We start from the raw sequence: 16,400 nt of genomic DNA, 5'->3' as shown, positions 1-16,400 counted from the left end.
TAGCACATATTTGATCTCGTACTCAAAAGTCAAGAAAGTTACCTGCCCACTTTAGTATCATAAGTTGGCATTTAGTGGTGTTCATAATTTATCATTCACATTCAAAGCCATGTTAAATGGCAATTAGCAGGCTTTGGCCACCATTAAAAGTGCTTCTGATTCACCCCAAATCAATTTCAATTGTTCCAGTAGACTCTTCCTGACTTTTTATTGTCACATCTTAAAGCACACGCAGAGATCATCACGCAGAGATCGCTATAGTATTTGCCCATTCTTCTTCAAGTAAACAAAAATATCTCCGGAAAAGCCTACTCAATCAGAGGTACTTTAAAATGTGACACTTGGCTGCTGACTCTCATTTGACTTTGAGAATTGTTGATGGTCACTTGTCTCTTACCCAACCATCCTCTTTGCAGCCAGTCAGCTCTCATAAATATTGAGAGGAGACAAGTGCAAAATGCTTGTCCTTTTTTTTTGGGTGTGCGTCTTTCCATTTGGGAAGTCCGCATGGGACTAAAGAAACACTTTCCTTTTTTCTGTTACCCAAACACACATTTGTATTAATAATTCACAGGCAGCTGGAGAAAAACTACAAGGCGAAAAATCTTGTTAGGTTCCCACATGTTACAATAGGAAGCACGAAAATAAAACGAACGAGACAAGTCACGTGGAAAGATCTTAAGATTTTACTATAAATGTACTACTACTTTCCATTTGTACATTTGTACATAAATGCTTGAAAACAAAAAATATTCTCATCAATCTGATCATCCATTTTTTATTACGACTGTATACACAGCAATGCTAATTGTGTTCTGCCTGACCCCAAATCCTCTTAATCTTACTTCTTATACATCCAGACAGGGAGGATTTGTCACTGATCCCCTGGAGGAATTGCCTCCAATTGTAATGTTATGGCTTTTCTCCACATCGTCCAAAGCGACAAGCTGGCAGTGCAATAATTTGACAGAGACAGACGAAGTCAAATAAGAAAAAGAGGCTGTGGGTGATTGAGAACGTGATGGATTGAGACATAGAACAGGTAAACAAATGACAGAACCTTAAACAGGTATTGCTAGATTGATGTCTGCTAGAAACATCTCTGGCTGTCAACACGACCGACAAATTTCCTGAGGCAGCGATGGTGAGTTACATGATGTTATATTACTAATATGTGAATAAATCTCAAATTGAACGTCATGTGTTTGTAGCAGTTTACTTTCCTCCGCCATCCTTCTAATCATGTTCTATACCCATTATCTTGTTGAGGGTTGCAAATAAGTCATTTGAGGGCATCATGCTAACCATTATTCGAGCATGCCGTCCCCCCTCCCCACGCCCAAATCATATAATATGATGAATATATCACACATTGTCACTCTTGGGCAGACTTGTTGCCAGCCAAAAAGAGGGTACATATAGACAGTTCATGCATCGTCAAAGCCCGCCGCAGCTACAAACAATTTAGAGACTACCAAATACTTGATATGGCAAACTATGGTCAAGATAATAAAATGAAATTGTAATTAAAACCGATGATACTGATTTGTTTCTTTGCGGAGTAGAAAGGCTATTGTCTCTTATTCTCTTAGTATATAATGATAATAATAATAATAATAATAATAATAATAATAATAATAATAATAATAATAATAATGGGCGGCTCAGTGGCACACTGGTTAGCACGTCCCTCTCACAGTTCGGAGGGTGCAGGCTTGATTCCACCTCAGTGGCGCACTGATTAGCACGTCCGCCTCACAGTTCGGAGGGGGTGGGTTTGATTCCACCTCGGGCCTTCCCTGTGTGAAGTTTGCATGTTTGACCTGTGCCTGCGTGGGTTTTCTCTGGGCACTCCTGGATTCCTCTCACATCCCAAAAACATGTATGGTAGGCTGATTGAGCACTCCAAATTGCCCCTTGGTGCGAGTGCGAGTGCGGATGGTTGTTTGTCTCTGTGTGTCCTGCGATTGGCTGACAACCAGTTCAGGGTGTCCCCCGCCTACTGCCCGATGACGGCTGGGACTAGGCTTCAGCACGCCTACGTCCCCCGTAGGGACAAGCGGTACAGAAAATGGATGGATGGGATAATAATAATATTGCAACATTTTTATAGTGTCTAATATTGTAGTATACAGTACTCAATAATATTTATGAATTAAGTGAATATAATTAACGTCAGATAGAAGTTGGATTTCTGAAATGTTCAAGCTATAAATTACAACCCATGGTGATATCTGTGCAAGCTTTTATAAGTCAAACTTTAAGACAAAAATATACGTATATATTTTTTTAAATTGATCTGATGTGCTGGAAACAATAGACACTTTTGGAATTAGTATCAAAACACATGCAGGGACACAAAACCATATCAGATTAAAATGTGTTGTTTACCAGTGTAATATTTACTGATGGGGAAATGAAGCTTAATGAATAGTTTATTTTTCAAGCAAGTCTAAAATATTACAATTGCTTCATGAAGCTTCGTTTCCCCATCACTATATCATCAATTTTAATTAATCAAAAACATGAAAGCAACAATTTGCTTTACATTTTTATTCTTTACTGTGGGTTGCCTGACCAACTGTCTACTTACATTCACTAACTCAAGGTGTGCTTAACCCTGCACAAATCAGATCAAGATACAACAAAACAGCATTTCAATGCATTTAAATAATCTGTCAAAAGAGCTGAAATAGTTTGTTGCAAAATGTTTGAAAAAAAAAAGCAAAGCCCTTTTTAGTTCTTTTAAAATGATGATTGAAACAATTGCATAAGTGTGTGGCATCTTTGAAGTGTAAGTGGTCTGTCATTTTTATTATCTGGTGCATGAATAATCTTGATATTTGTAAGATTTCAAAATGTACTGTACTGTGATATTATAAAGACATACAAGCAATGCTCCCCTCTAGTGGTTATACTAGGGACCATCTCCAAATATCTGCTCTCATTTTTGGGAACAAATTTTGGTAGCAGTACAGTAAGTATAACAGCCAACGATGTTGAATCGTTTTTAAGCTTTGCCGAGCATTACATCGAATGTCATTAAAGCGCATGACAGCTTAGTTTACTATGAATGGTTTAACACGATAAACTTGTATGCTTTGTAAAGCTATCGTGTTGCTTTCAAAGTGACATAAGTGTCAATTTACTTTTCATTAAACATGAGTAATAATTTACTTTTCATTAAACATGAATAATTTTGAAAAATGAGTGTGGCAGTTACAAAATAACTTGAAACAAGATAAATGAGACTGATTTTCAATGAAATGTACAGAAACGCTGATGGGCTTTGCTCATACCACCTAAAATGAAAGTTATTTTATATTTATTTGTTGAGGGAATGAAAGCAGACGGCAAGTTGGCATGGATTCATGCTAAGACCACAAATCAGCCTTGGGTTGACTTAAAACGTTTATTCAAAATGAAAACTTTTAAGCACTGCAATAAAGTTAGGGTAACAAAAAGAGGTGAGAAGAATTATCATTTCACTCCAAACCTGTATTTCATTGTCGGTCCTGACTGAACAAACACAAATCACAAAGCAGAGCAGCATTGATCCTACCCAAATATTCACATCCTAACTTAATAGAATCAAATGGAAACAAGTTACAGTGGTCAAGGAAATGCATGGTATTCAAATTTTAAAAAACTTGAATTTAAAGAAAATGCCATAATCCTTAGAATAGAGTTGAACATAAATATTAGTTGCTGGCCTGTTTGGAAAGTAAAGCCGCAAATGTGAGGATGGCAAAGGCAAATTATTTTCCCTGGTAACTTGAACAAAGGATGGCTGTGAACTGGTGAGAATGGCCTGGTTCGAAAAAGTGCATAACAAAACTTGCCGCTGTTGATGCGATTCGAACTGGCATCAAGTGCACAAGGCTGTGGTCCACAAACCAAAGTGTCATTCTTCAGTGCTCCCTCCAGTAGACGCCAATGTGTCATTACAGTAGGCCCTCAAAATCCTAAGTCGGTCCGCATCTCCCGCACAGTCGTACTAAAAAGGGTAGCTGAGCGCGGGGGGGAAGCCCTGACTCCGAGGCTGCTCATCCAGCAACAACAAATCCTCCACATCCCTCCCTTTATACCGCCGTCTGGCGATCTTTACTGTCACTTTTCTGCCTTGAAAAACTTTCAGCGCCTCTTTGGAAGCCATGGCTCGGGCGGCGGGTTCGTCGCGCCCGTAGCCTGTGCCCATGTATACGGTCTGACAGCGAATTTCGCACACGTGGCCTTCCTTCTGCGTGCGAGCTGTGGGCAAGCCTACAATGTCCTTCAGCGGCACAAAGACGCACGTCAAGGTCTCCTTACATGACTCTACACAGCTACAAAGTATTTCAAAATGGTCGAGGTTGGGGCCGAACCCGCCCGCCGAAACCAACTTCCAGGCCACAGCCTTGTAAAGGCGGTTGAAGAAAGGTTGGTGTTCCGCTGGTGCCTGCGAGGACGGCCCCGATTTCTGACTCATAGATTGTGCCGATGTTCTCCCGGCCAGTCGACCGTCGGGCTCATTAAGAGCGTATCTGGCTCGTTTGGCACAGCTTTCGTCGGGCGCTCCTTCACCAGATGAGCAAGAAAAGAGAAGAACAACATTTAATGAGGTAACAGACTGCAGCTTCAAGTGTGGGCGTGTAAACATGGAAACGCTGCTTGAAGAGAAAGGATGAAAACATCACAGTACACTATGTCCCATTTTACAAACAAGCTGCAATAGTACCACCAGACTTTGCTAATGTGGCTGTAAATTAAAAGACACAACATTAGTTCTGTTTTACGGTACACCCTTTGCTCAGTTTTACAGATATAAATTGTGGATTTTATGGGTAATACTGCAAGTGTGGCCGACATGCTGACTGGAAACGAGCCATCTGTGTTTTTGCTCCCGTAGTTTTATGAAACGGGTTCAAATGGGTCTTTAGTTGCCAACCCCCATGTAATACGTGTCCTCCCAACGGTGAGTCTCAAAAATGTAACGTAGCAAACATGACATCGCCTCATGTCTGAAAACTGCAATCATTACTGAAATTTAAGCTGACATCTCTACTTATGCTCACTTCTACCTCTGAAAATATTAGAATGATTGATTGCCCCAATACTTTTGATTTTATGGACAATAAACATTTTTCCTACTACAGAAGCTGATATCCTTTAACTCACTCACTGCAATTGATAAAGTTAAAAAGTTAAAGTCCCAATGATTGTCACACACACAACTGGGTGCGGTGAAATTTGTCTCTGCATTTAACCCATCCCCGAAGGGAGCAGTGGGCAGCAGCGGTGCCGCGCCCGGGAATCATTTGGTGATCTAACCCCCCAATTCCAACCCTTAATGCTGAGTGCCAAGCAGGGAGGCAATGGGTCCCATTTTTATAGTCTTTGAGTATGACCCGGCCGGGGTTTGAACCCACAACCTTCCAGTCTCAGGGCGGACACTCTACTACTAGGCCACTGAGCTGGTGATGGTATAGGTATAGACATCAAATATCCATTTTAACTGGGCTGGCAGTGAAGTTCATGAAGAAAACAGCCCATAAAACACAAAACGTGGGAATAACTAGAAATGACCACAACCATTTTGGGTCTTATTAAGCGAGACAGTCCTGTGTGTCAGTCTCCTAGTGTTCCCAGCTCTCATTATATACAAATACTAAGTACATAGCAGCCTATTTTATATGACTCCGTCTGTGGGGGCAGTTTTGAGTCGACATAATACATCATTATATTTTAGTTAAGAGAGGATTGACTTGCCCGTGAGTTATACTCTCTTTGGGTGGTTCTTGTCACTGTTTCCCAAAAGAATTGAACTCAAAACTTTTTACACTTCTCTGACAATTAAGCATGTTAAAACATCAAATTGGCTGAAACAAAAATATTATTTATGTGGTTGCTGACTTCCCTAAAATTATCGGAGCCAGACTTTGTTGTAATGTGTTTGCTTGTCTTCCACTAACAAACTCAGTTCCATCACTTCAAATTTCATCTCGTACGTATTCAATGGTTAAAACCAGCTGAGCAACAAGTGTTCTTTTTGTGCATGTCCATCTCCACTGTCAAAATTATACAGAATACTAACTGTAAAATAAAACTACAGCACTTTCTAGCTCACACCACACTCAACATCTGCAAAATGTCTTTGTCTTACCCAATGGCGCACTGAACTTTTCCTTGCGTGTAGTATGAACTGGACGATCTGGAACAGTTATTCCTTCAGCCATATCTTTAATCTTGAGCATGACAGCCTCTGGGTATCTTAGAAATGGGAGGGACGACATTTATCGTCCTATTTGCAATCCAGTTGGTCAATGTGCTGTTATTGAGTGTCCAACCTACCTGCACCCGAGGAAAACATGGTTAGCCCAAACCATGGAGAGAGACAGCAGCCTGTCCAGACTATCGTTGGAGACACCTGGTTTTACTGAAGGGTATGCGTCCATGTTTTTTAGGATGAACTCTCTGCGGGCAAACCACTGTTTGTTGTTTTCGCAGTAGCCCCTCAAAGTGTCGACCCACTCGGCCACCTCCCGGTTCTGGGCCAGGTACTCCGAAACTATGTCGTCCGTCGTCACCTTCGCCATACCTGCGATTTAACAAAGCACTACGGCGTAAACATGGGAAGAGATTCCTTAAAACCGAGGCGGGGGAACAGTATATGTTCTTGTCATCAAATACGATCGTTTTGTTGCTTACGTACCTTTTAAATGATTAATTCGTTGATGTATTTGAGACAACTTCTGGACTCATGTAAACTGATAACGTTACACAATGATGACAAGCTGAGTATTATAAGCGGTGCTCATTAGCGATAGTGACATGAATCACGACCTATACACGTCTAGTAACATTAAGGCTTTGGTAACATCATCTTTTCAACTTATTATATGGAATTACCAAGCTTTTTCTGCTGCGAGTTGTTGCTAGTAGCTACTGCATGACCGACTGATGACGTACGATAGGAAGCTTCCGTTTCCGGTAAAGAACTACAATTCCCATAGACTCTAGAAAAAGCAACTGGTTGATGCATAGCTTCCGTATGTTTAATCGATTTGATGAAGTATTTGTGGCATAAAGTGACATTTTGTCGGACTTAAAACACCTTAAAACCTTAAATCTATTAAAATCTCACTATTTACCAGAAAGTTGATGGAGTGCAAACAAATTCAAACAAAAATGAAATACTAGCTAGTTGCAATCCCGTCCCAGCTTTCTTTGGGAAGGTTGCGTCATCAATCCGCGACTGTTCCGGCGGTGGTTTTTTGTTTTGTTTTGACGGTTGCAGACTTCACTGCTGTGGATTTTCATTTATAATTTCAAGGAAGATGATTCACGAATTGTTGTTGGCATTGAGTGGATACCCGGGGACCATTTTCACTTGCAATAAACGAACAGGTTTGCAGGTAAAGCACAACACGACCCAAGCTAAAAACCTTTAGACATTTATTTGCAAAATAATCAGTTGACACGGTCAATCATTCATTCGTGAATCCCAGTAAAGGGAGTCTATTTTTTCATTTTCCAAATGTGGATTTTTTATTTTAGAACAGTGGTTCTTAACCTGGGTTCGATCGAACCCTAGGGGTTCGGTGAGTCGGTATCAGGGGTTCGACAGAGCCTACACTGCGAACGTTTGAACACCTGATTTATTGTGTAAATTCGTGATGACGCATTTATGAACTGGTCTCGCAAAGGCAACAGCAGAAGTCACGCTGATTTGCAGGTCATTTATTTTGAGTTCATGCATCGTGTTGGTTTTGTTCTTTGAACAAGGTGATGATCATGCACGGCTCATTTTGTACACCATACATTTATGTCTTGAATTTGAAAAATACAATAAAGGTTTTCGCTAAAGAAGCGTTCGGTGAAGCTGATGGGGTTCGGTACCTCCAACAATGTTAAGAACCACTGTTTTAGAAACTACAACATCTTGGTTTTAAACCACTAAAGTTTAGGGGGCTCTCAATGACTTCAGCATGTCGTAAAAAATGAAATGAAAACCTGAATAAGTAAATAACTCCCTACAGCTTTCCACAATAACCAAAGTTTTAAATTTCCCAAGTTAAATAATAAAATGTCATTCATCTTTGCTTGAAATTCAAATAAAAATGAAAGCTACAAGTCCCCAGTGTCAGCAGAATTTATTTTTATAATGTTAACAGAATTTTTAAATAAATGATTGCCTGAAGTTAAGTTTTACATTGCTCTCTTGTTGGCCAAGACCAATGCTGATATTTATCAAAATGTTGAGTATCGGTGATAATAAAACTATCGCTAATCATCAGTTCTGACCAGCAGTTTCACTATGTCCAAAGCCTGATGAGCTAATGAAGCTATTTTCTATTGTATGTGAAACTTTTACATGCAGGTGTCCCAGGACCTACCTTTCCTTCACCCTAGTGAGACCAGTGTCCTCAATCGGCTCTGTAAACTAGGATCGGATTACATACGCTTTACGGAATTCATAGAGCAACATACTGGCCATGTACATCAACAAGTAAGTAATAGATATCCAGTTGAATGTATTTTGCCTGTAAGGTTAATTTTTTTTATGTGGTGTTGGACGCGTGGGGTCTGAAAACATGTTTTTCAGAGCAGAAGAGTGAATTCTCGCCTTCATTGGAGGCACTAAATTTGAGGACAGGGGTCACCAATTCTAGTCCTCGGGGTCCGGTGTCCTGCATGTTTTTAATGTTATCCAGTTTCTACAGACCTTGCTCTCTTATCAGATCATTAGGTGTGTTGCACCAGGGAGACATATGAAGCATGCCGGACCCCGAGGACCGAAATTGGTGACCCCAGTTTTAGAGCAAGTTTGAAAGCAATCTTGTCATCGGATGCATGCAGGCAATACTTGACTCGTTTGGGAGTGTTAGTCCAAACAAGGTAATATGATTGAAAGTATTGGCTAAAGATGCCATGCCCTATTGATAATGCACACACCTTTTTTTTCAATTTAAAAAAAAAAGATGTCTAAGAGTATTTTTGTATTAGATAAGATAAAATATGTGTTAGATTACAAGGCAATGCGTATATTGTATTATATTAGCTACTGTGTGGAAGTGTGGGGTAACACATATAAGAGTGACACAAAGGCATTGTATCTACTACAGAAGAGAGCTATAAGGATTATTCGTAAAGCAGATTATGAAGAGCATAGAAGAAAAGGTCACTTTAAGTGTCATTATTCACGGACAAGTTTAAAACAAATGTGTATATATCAGTGGTTTAACTATGGAATTCTCTTTACAATGAGATAAAGTATTGTACAGATATATTCCAATTGAAATCTTATCTATAAAAACAGAACAATAAGATTATACGGACAGCCGTGAGTATCAACATTTCGCTTTATATTTATTAATTTAGTGAATTTTTGTCTGGTTTTGTATATATTTTGTATCATCTCGTGAGGTGTTCAGTTTGTACTGATTAATGTAGTTATTTTTTTGACTGGTTTTGTATATATTTTCTCACGAGGTGTTCTTCATGAAGTTTTGCACTTTCTTTTTTGGGTGTTTTTTGTTTGTTTTCATTATAGTTGGATGAATTTGTTTGGTTTGTATGCTTGTGAAGCCATTAAGACTGATCATTATGTGAAAGGGGGCAGGTACTATAAGATTTTCTACATCCTGTTCCTTCTCAAGCATAGATGTGTAGATATGTGTTTGCTTGTTGGACTTGATTTGTCTATTGATCAGAATGCACATCAATGAAGGCGATACATAAAAATGAAATGAAAAATTAACTGTCGCATCTGTCATAATTTGTATTGTTTTGTTGCCACAATCAGTCATCGCGTTGTTTCTTTGTAGGAGCATCACACAAATCAGGCCAGCCAGATGGGACTTCATGGCATTTACCTGCGTGCATTCTGCACAGGTTTGGACTCAATGTTGCAGCCATACAGACAAGCCCTACTGGACCTTGAACAGGAGGTAAAAGAAAAATACAAAGCTGAGTATAGAGCACAGGAGATTAATGTGTGTTGCTGTGCGTGTGCGCGTGCGTGTCATTTCCAGTTCCTCGGTGATCCCCACCTGACAATATCCCATGTAAATTATAAACTTGATCAGGTAGGCTGGTAATCCCCTTTGAATAATGCAAAAGAATATTGACCAAGGTAAGTTTGAGCAGTTTTTACATTTGTACTCTTTCTAAAGTTTCAGTTGCTTTTTCCCTCGGTGATGGTGGTGGTCGAAACAATTAAATCACAAAAGGTAAGGACCGGTTATTTGACAAAAATAATTGCAATAGTGTAAAAAAACAACAAAAGACTTGGATGTGAGCTGAAACAAATTCAAGCGCACTGAATTTAATTGAATGACCACACTTAATAAGATCAACTGCAGACTAAAGTTGACCATAATTATGTTTGAAGAAATGAATAAGAAGTAGGGCTGCAACTAACAATTATTTTGATAATTGATTCATCTGTCGATGAATTGAGTGGAAAATGAAACATCTTTTATTTTCTATCCCTTTTTTTCCAAAATCATGCCATTATTCGAAAATGATAAATGAAAAAAGTTACAAACAGAGATTAAATTATGGTTCAGTTATTGGTTTGGATCGTAACATGTTGGAAAATAAGCAAATATACCAACTGTTGAATTTCAAAGTAAAAGCAGATGTTTTCAAATTTGAATCCAAGAGAGATAACACTGGCCAACAACAAATTGTAATCAGAGATGACTTTCATGTTTGGATGCTATTTTAAAACATGCCTTTACCTTTTTCCTAGCACATCAGATTTTCGAAATATCTTCTGCGTAGCGTGCGGCACTGTTGCGCTATTTTCGGGAATGTCTGCTGTACGCGCACTTGCTCCTTTTTTTTTGCTCCTCTTATTTATTTATTTATTTATTTATTTGTTGTGTTATTTATTCATTATTTATTCAGCACGCTTTTGTTATACTTGTTTACTTGTTTGTCTGTTGTGAGCCATGTCTTGTCTCCGTGGGATAGGGGGGAACGACATTTCGGTTTCTTTGTGTGTCTTTGGCATGTGGAGAAATTGACAATAAAGCTGACTTTGACTTTGATTTTTTATCTTTGTTTTTCAGTTCGACCTATAAAAACGTATTCAGAATGGATTTTAATGTGGTGCAATTCAGTTATATTTTTTCAGGGGAAAAATTCACCTGTTGCTTAACCTCACACAATTCATAGGTTTTACTGAATATTGTATTTGACTATATTAGCTATACTATTGTTAGTATATCATTATGAAAACCTGATGTGCTAGGGGGAAAAACGAGAGCAGATTCAGAATCATCACAAAAAAAGTTGACATGCATCGCTTAAAAAAAGCGTAAAAATTTGTTAACTCGGGTTATCAGTCTGCTTTCATTGAGGGCTACAGAAATCAAGGAATATTGACACATACTGGAGATATGGACTATTTTAAATGAAACATATTTATTGAGCAAATTGTTAATCAATTAGTTGTCGATAAATCGTTGCACCTCCAGTAGGAAGTATTAAAGAGGTGTCTGTGCTGACAAGCATTGAAGCAGATGTCTCCTCCGCTTCAGATCCATGGCTGCCAAATCCTGGAAACGGTATACAAGCACAGTTGTGGGGGGCTTCCTCCTGTCCGCATGGCATTAGAAAAGTAAGTTATTCCCTTTGCATTGTTTCATTGGACCATTATGTCATTGCAGGTGTCATACGCTATGCGCAAAACGTTTGCGATACTGGCCTTTTGTTGTGTGTTTTCATTTTGAAATATATTCAGAAAAAAACATCAGTATGTATGTGTGTTGTGCGCCGTTCTTTAGGATCCTTGCCGTGTGCCATGGTGTAATGTACAAGCAGCTCGCCGCCTGGATGCTGCACGGATTGCTGCTCGACCAAAGTGAGGAGTTTTTCGTGAAACAGGGTCCAAGTGCCGGAGGGGCTTCCGCCAACCAGGAGGAGGATGAGGAGGATCTCGGGCTGGGAGGCTTAAGCGGCAAACAGCTGAGAGAACTTCAAGACCTGGTAAGAAGCGCCATTGACTTCGAACTCGGGATTCCCAACGATTGCTTAATGCCGCCGTTGTGCGTGGCTTGGCAGAGGCTGATCGAGGAGGAGAACATGCTGGCTCCGTCCCTGCAGCAGTTCTCCCTGCGAGCGGAGATGTTGCCTTCTTACATTCCAATACGAGTGGCCGAGAAGATCCTTTTTGTTGGAGAATCGGTGCAGATGTTTGAAAACCATAACCACAGTCCCTCTAGGGCAGGTACCGTATTGTACCTAAATGCTCACTCTTGTGAGCATATTTCCATTTGGCTTGGTGTGAATATAACTGTGTGATTGTTTTAGGCTCCATTTTGAAGCACCAGGAGGACACATTTGCTGCTGATTTGCACCGACTTAAGCAACAGCCTCTTTTCAGCCTTCCTGATTTTGAAAATTTAATAGATCGCATCAGAAGCACAGTGGCTGAGGTAAACTAGTCTCGGATTATAATACACACTGCTCAAAAAAACATAAGGCTTTTCTGATTTGGTGTGTGTTTCATGATTTCATTTCATTGATTCGTGATTTAGAGAAGGTCAAATTATGTTCCTCCTTTTTTATTTTATTCTCAAATTTCACCCAAAACCTTACTTTACGAGTAGTGTAGGTCTTTCATAATAATGCAAAATTTGCACTTTGGCTTGCTTTTCAGCATCTTTGGACACTGATGGTGGAGGAGTCAGAGCTCATTGAGCAGCTCAAGGTATGATCTACTTTCACATTTCTTTTTATAGCAAATTGGGGTTGATGAATACATCTCGATCTTTATTCTATGTTAAAACTATACGTACACAAACAGTGTCTCCTCTTACTGTCTTCTACGTTCAGATTATCAAGGACTTCTACTTGCTGGGTCGTGGTGAGCTCTACCAGGTTTTTATTGACCTCGCGCAGCACATGTTGAAGACCCCACCGACAGCCGTCACGGAGCATGGTAAATCACGTCAAGCTTTGTGCTTCTTTCTGAGCCTTTCCTTCCCCTTTATGGTGGAGTGAAACAAAACACCCGTCTTGCAATTCATTTCTACCAGGCTGAAGTTTAAAACCATGAGGAGCCCAAGATAGTCTGCTTCACTTTCTTCTGTCTGATGCGCTGCAACACTTCCATTCAGACAATGCACCTCTCTCTATACAACACTCCTACTTTCCATCCTGTTGATCTATAGTAGCTTTTGACGTGACTGCCTTAAAGTTCCCAATCTTAGAGACTGAAATTGATTACTTAGTAGTGAGTGATTAAATATTCGACCGTGCCATAGTAGGAGCTTTTATGCTTGCGTAATAACTCAATATGTAAAATGGATGTTTTTGGGAAAGGTGATGCATTTTCATTGCTTCATGTTTTATGTTGTATGTTTTCCCCAGATGTGAATGTGGCCTTCCAGCAAGCGGCTCATAAGGTGTTGCTGGATGATGACAATTTGCTGCCTTTGCTGCACCTCACTGTTGACTACCAAGGCAAAGATAGCAAAGGTCAGCTGGCTGTGAACCACAGCAATGTTGAAATATAGGCTACATACATTTAGATGACTGAGATTCATTTCAAGCAAATACAAAGATTATTTTATGTTAGGCCATTTAAATGTCACTGGATGCTTATTTAATTTGACTTTTTTGGGATAAATCAGTGATTGAATGATTGGTTTTGATTGTCATTATCATTGTATTTTCCATGCTACAAAAAGTCAAAGAAATGTCACAGTAAAATAAAATCACTTCTAAAAAGTATTTCCAAACACATTCTTAATTAAGGAATGAGGATTTCGGGGGTGAGTCCTGAGCTTCAATGTTGTTGGGCTTGGTTTTTGTGACTTAGTCTGCAAAATGGGGTAGCACCATCCAAAGAAATGTAACTGGCATAGTCACAAAAAGACTGCTCATTTGTCTGGTTCTGTTCTCTCCGTTATTTTTTTTTTTTTTTTTTTAGACATGGTGGGCTCTGGAACCACTCCTCCACAAGATATCTCTCCCCGCGAAGTGCCTCCCACTGGGTGGGCTGCTCTCGGCCTCATCTACAAGGTTCAGTGGCCGCTGCACATCCTCTTCACTCCTGCTGTTTTGGAGAAGTTAGTACTAATATTTTTCTCTTTCCCATCCTAAAATGCAGTAGGCTTCTATATGGTGAGCATTGTGTTCTCTCTGTCAACTTATGGTTAGATACAACGTGGTGTTCAGGTACCTGGTGAGTGTGCGGCGGGTGCAGTCCCAGCTCCAACACTGCTGGGCTTTGCAGATGCAGAGGAAACACCTCAAGTCCAGCCAGACAGACGCTATCAAGTGGAGGCTACGTAACCACATGGCTTTCCTGATTGATAACTTGCAGTACTACTTGCAGGTAACAGCGACTGACTGTGGTATTATCCCCACAACGATGGGGGAAATTATGCCATCCAGCCAAACATTAAGCAAAGGTTTATATGAGAGGTTTCTTGATGGTTCACATGGTGAGCCATGGTGAAAGAGCTGCAATTAATACATATAAGGTTATCGGTGTGATTTCTTTTTTTTCCCAGAAGACATTGAGTATCCCAATATCAGTCGGACTAACACAAGCTGCTTTTATGTCTTCAGGTGGACGTGTTGGAATCCCAGTTCTCTCAGCTGCTTCAACAGATCAACTCCACCAGAGATTTTGAGAGTATTAGACTAGCCCATGACCATTTCCTTAGCAACCTGCTCGCCCAGTCCTTCATCCTCCTGAAGCCTGTATGGAATCAAACTTTGCCTTGAATAGTTACTGAAATAGAACCTGTGAGACAAATCCAAGCCTCTAATGTTCCTGCTTTCAGGTTTTCCACTGCCTCAATGAGATCCTGGAGTTGTGTCACAATTTCTGCTCTTTGGTTAGTCAGAGTGTGGCATCGCTGGATGAGAGGGGAACCGCTCAGTTGGACATTCTAGTCAAGGTGGGCTTATTAGTCTTGCCATTGTTTTTACAGAAGAGAGAACATATGTTTGCCTCACATTCCGTCTTTATTTTCAGGGCTTCAGACGTCAGTCGTCACTACTGTTCATAATCCTGTCAAGCGTGCGGAATCATCAGATCAACTCAGATCTTGCTCAGCTACTTCTGCGACTGGACTACAACAAGTATTACACCCAGGCCGGAGGCACCCTGGGAAGGTGAACCTCACACTTCAGTCTCACCATATAACTTCCAAAACGAAACTGTGACCATATCTTTGTTTAACAACAGTTTGCAAGGCTGAGAGCTAAAACAAAAACATGCCTGATTATTGCTTATGTCACAAAAGCTGTTTGAGGGATAAAGGTGATGACATGTTCTTTGGTGAAAATTAATGTCAGTGAGGCAGGACTGACTGCCTGTGTAAAAAAAAAAAAACACATCCAACAAGATGGCTGTTTCGGATTTTTCTTTCAAAAAGTTACCTACTTGTTATAAGCAAAGACAGTGTTGTTGCTATTGTCTATTATTTAGTTTTTAGTGTTTGAGAAAACCAGAGTGTTTGTTTACAACGGTGTATTTAAAAACATTGATACTTAAATTTCAAGTGGCAAAATTTTTTGCTTTGGAGGCGGCTTATAAATCTTATTTATGTGCATGGCTCAATGCAACCAGTTCATCAAGAAAACTTGTTTCCATCGTTTGAGCACTCGAACCAACAGACTGAAGGCTTTCCTTTTGTATAAACTGTATAAACAAATGGAGAGATGGGCTGAGCATTACCAAGAGCTTTTAACGAGGGAAACTGAAGTCACAGTAAATGCTGTGGAAGGCATAACACCACTACCTGTCATGGAAGAGCTTGATGAACCGCCCACTATTCAGGAGCTGTATAAGGCTGTCGATTCCCTATCCAGCGGTAAAGTCCCAGGAAATTATGGCATCCCCCCAGAGGTCATCAAAGCAGCCAAACAAACCAGCCTCCTCGTGCATCTCCACAAGCTACTCTTACAGTGCTGGGATGAAGGAAACGTCCCTCAAGACATGCGAGATGCCAAGATCATCACGCTATACAAGAACAAAGGCGATAGAAGTGTTTGCAACAACTATCGCGGAATATCCCTACTCTCTGTCGTGGGAAAGACATTTGCCCGAGTTATACTAAACAGACTCTATCCACTGGCTGAACGGATTTATCCAGAATCCCAGTGTGGCTTTAGAACAGGGAGATCCACCATCGACATGATCTCATTAAGGCAACTGCAAGAGAAGTGTCGTGAGCAACAGCGACCACTGTACATCGCCTTCATAGACCTAACGAAAGCCTTTGATTTGGTCAGTAGAACGGGTCTGTTCACACTCCTGCACAGAATTGGCTGTCCTCCTAAATTGCTGAGACTGATTGTCTCCTTTCACAAGGATATGAAAGGTGCTGTACAGTGCAATGGATTAAAATCTGAACCCTTCCCAATTACAAGTGGGGTAAAGCAAGGCTGCG

At 40.2% G+C, this 16,400-nt stretch overlaps 2 protein-coding genes across 3 annotated transcripts; one reads left to right on the top strand and one right to left on the bottom strand.

Annotated features, from left to right (window-relative positions):
- Positions 1-3,398: 3,398 nt before the first annotated feature.
- cdkn2aip (CDKN2A interacting protein) lies at positions 3,399-7,002 on the bottom strand. The gene is made up of 4 exons (XM_088371465.1): positions 6,889-7,002; positions 6,331-6,577; positions 6,143-6,249; positions 3,399-4,557 (listed from the first exon to the last, which is right to left on the bottom strand). The coding sequence occupies exons 2-4, from the start codon at positions 6,573-6,575 to the stop codon at positions 3,998-4,000; spliced, it is 912 nt and encodes a 303-aa protein (XP_088227591.1). The 5' UTR covers positions 6,576-6,577; positions 6,889-7,002; the 3' UTR covers positions 3,399-3,997.
- tubgcp4 (tubulin gamma complex component 4) lies at positions 6,840-15,354 on the top strand. Of its 2 annotated transcripts, none has more exons than XM_088371464.1 (17): positions 6,840-6,969; positions 8,360-8,488; positions 9,807-9,929; positions 10,014-10,067; positions 10,155-10,211; positions 11,529-11,608; positions 11,775-11,976; positions 12,052-12,217; positions 12,301-12,425; positions 12,650-12,700; positions 12,826-12,931; positions 13,363-13,470; positions 13,925-14,063; positions 14,155-14,332; positions 14,569-14,703; positions 14,787-14,903; positions 14,981-15,354. In XM_088371464.1, the coding sequence occupies exons 1-17, from the start codon at positions 6,940-6,942 to the stop codon at positions 15,122-15,124; spliced, it is 1,944 nt and encodes a 647-aa protein (XP_088227590.1). In that variant the 5' UTR covers positions 6,840-6,939; the 3' UTR covers positions 15,125-15,354. The 2 variants fall into 2 exon arrangements, with proteins under 2 accessions (XP_088227590.1, XP_088227589.1); XM_088371463.1 differs by lacking the exon at positions 6,840-6,969 and adding an exon at positions 7,028-7,394.
- The last annotated feature ends 1,046 nt before the right edge of the window (positions 15,355-16,400 follow it).

The sequence above is a fragment of the Syngnathus floridae genome, chromosome 3 (genome assembly GCF_059516105.1).
Source record: "Syngnathus floridae isolate MCC-2025c chromosome 3, RoL_Sflo_1.0, whole genome shotgun sequence".
Lineage (NCBI taxonomy): Eukaryota > Metazoa > Chordata > Actinopteri > Syngnathiformes > Syngnathidae > Syngnathus > Syngnathus floridae.
This window is presented reverse-complemented; position numbering and strand designations above follow the sequence as displayed.

What these genes read in the sequence shown, in the direction of transcription:
- tubgcp4 (XM_088371463.1), top strand. Translation starts at nt 7,317, where the DNA reads ATGATTCACGAATTGTTGTTGGCATTGAGTGGATACCCGGGGACCATT. An exon ending in CCACAGTCCCTCTAGGGCAG is followed by an intron (nt 12,218 to 12,300) that starts GTACCGTATTGT and finishes TGATTGTTTTAG; the next exon opens with GCTCCATTTTGAAGCACCAG. An exon ending in TCAGAAGCACAGTGGCTGAG is followed by an intron (nt 12,426 to 12,649) that starts GTAAACTAGTCT and finishes CTTGCTTTTCAG; the next exon opens with CATCTTTGGACACTGATGGT.
- cdkn2aip (XM_088371465.1), bottom strand. Translation starts at nt 6,575, where the DNA reads ATGGCGAAGGTGACGACGGACGACATAGTTTCGGAGTACCTGGCCCAG. An exon ending in CATGTTTTCCTCGGGTGCAG is followed by an intron (nt 6,250 to 6,330) that starts GTAGGTTGGACA and finishes CCCATTTCTAAG; the next exon opens with ATACCCAGAGGCTGTCATGC. An exon ending in AAAGTTCAGTGCGCCATTGG is followed by an intron (nt 4,558 to 6,142) that starts GTAAGACAAAGA and finishes CATCTGGTGAAG; the next exon opens with GAGCGCCCGACGAAAGCTGT.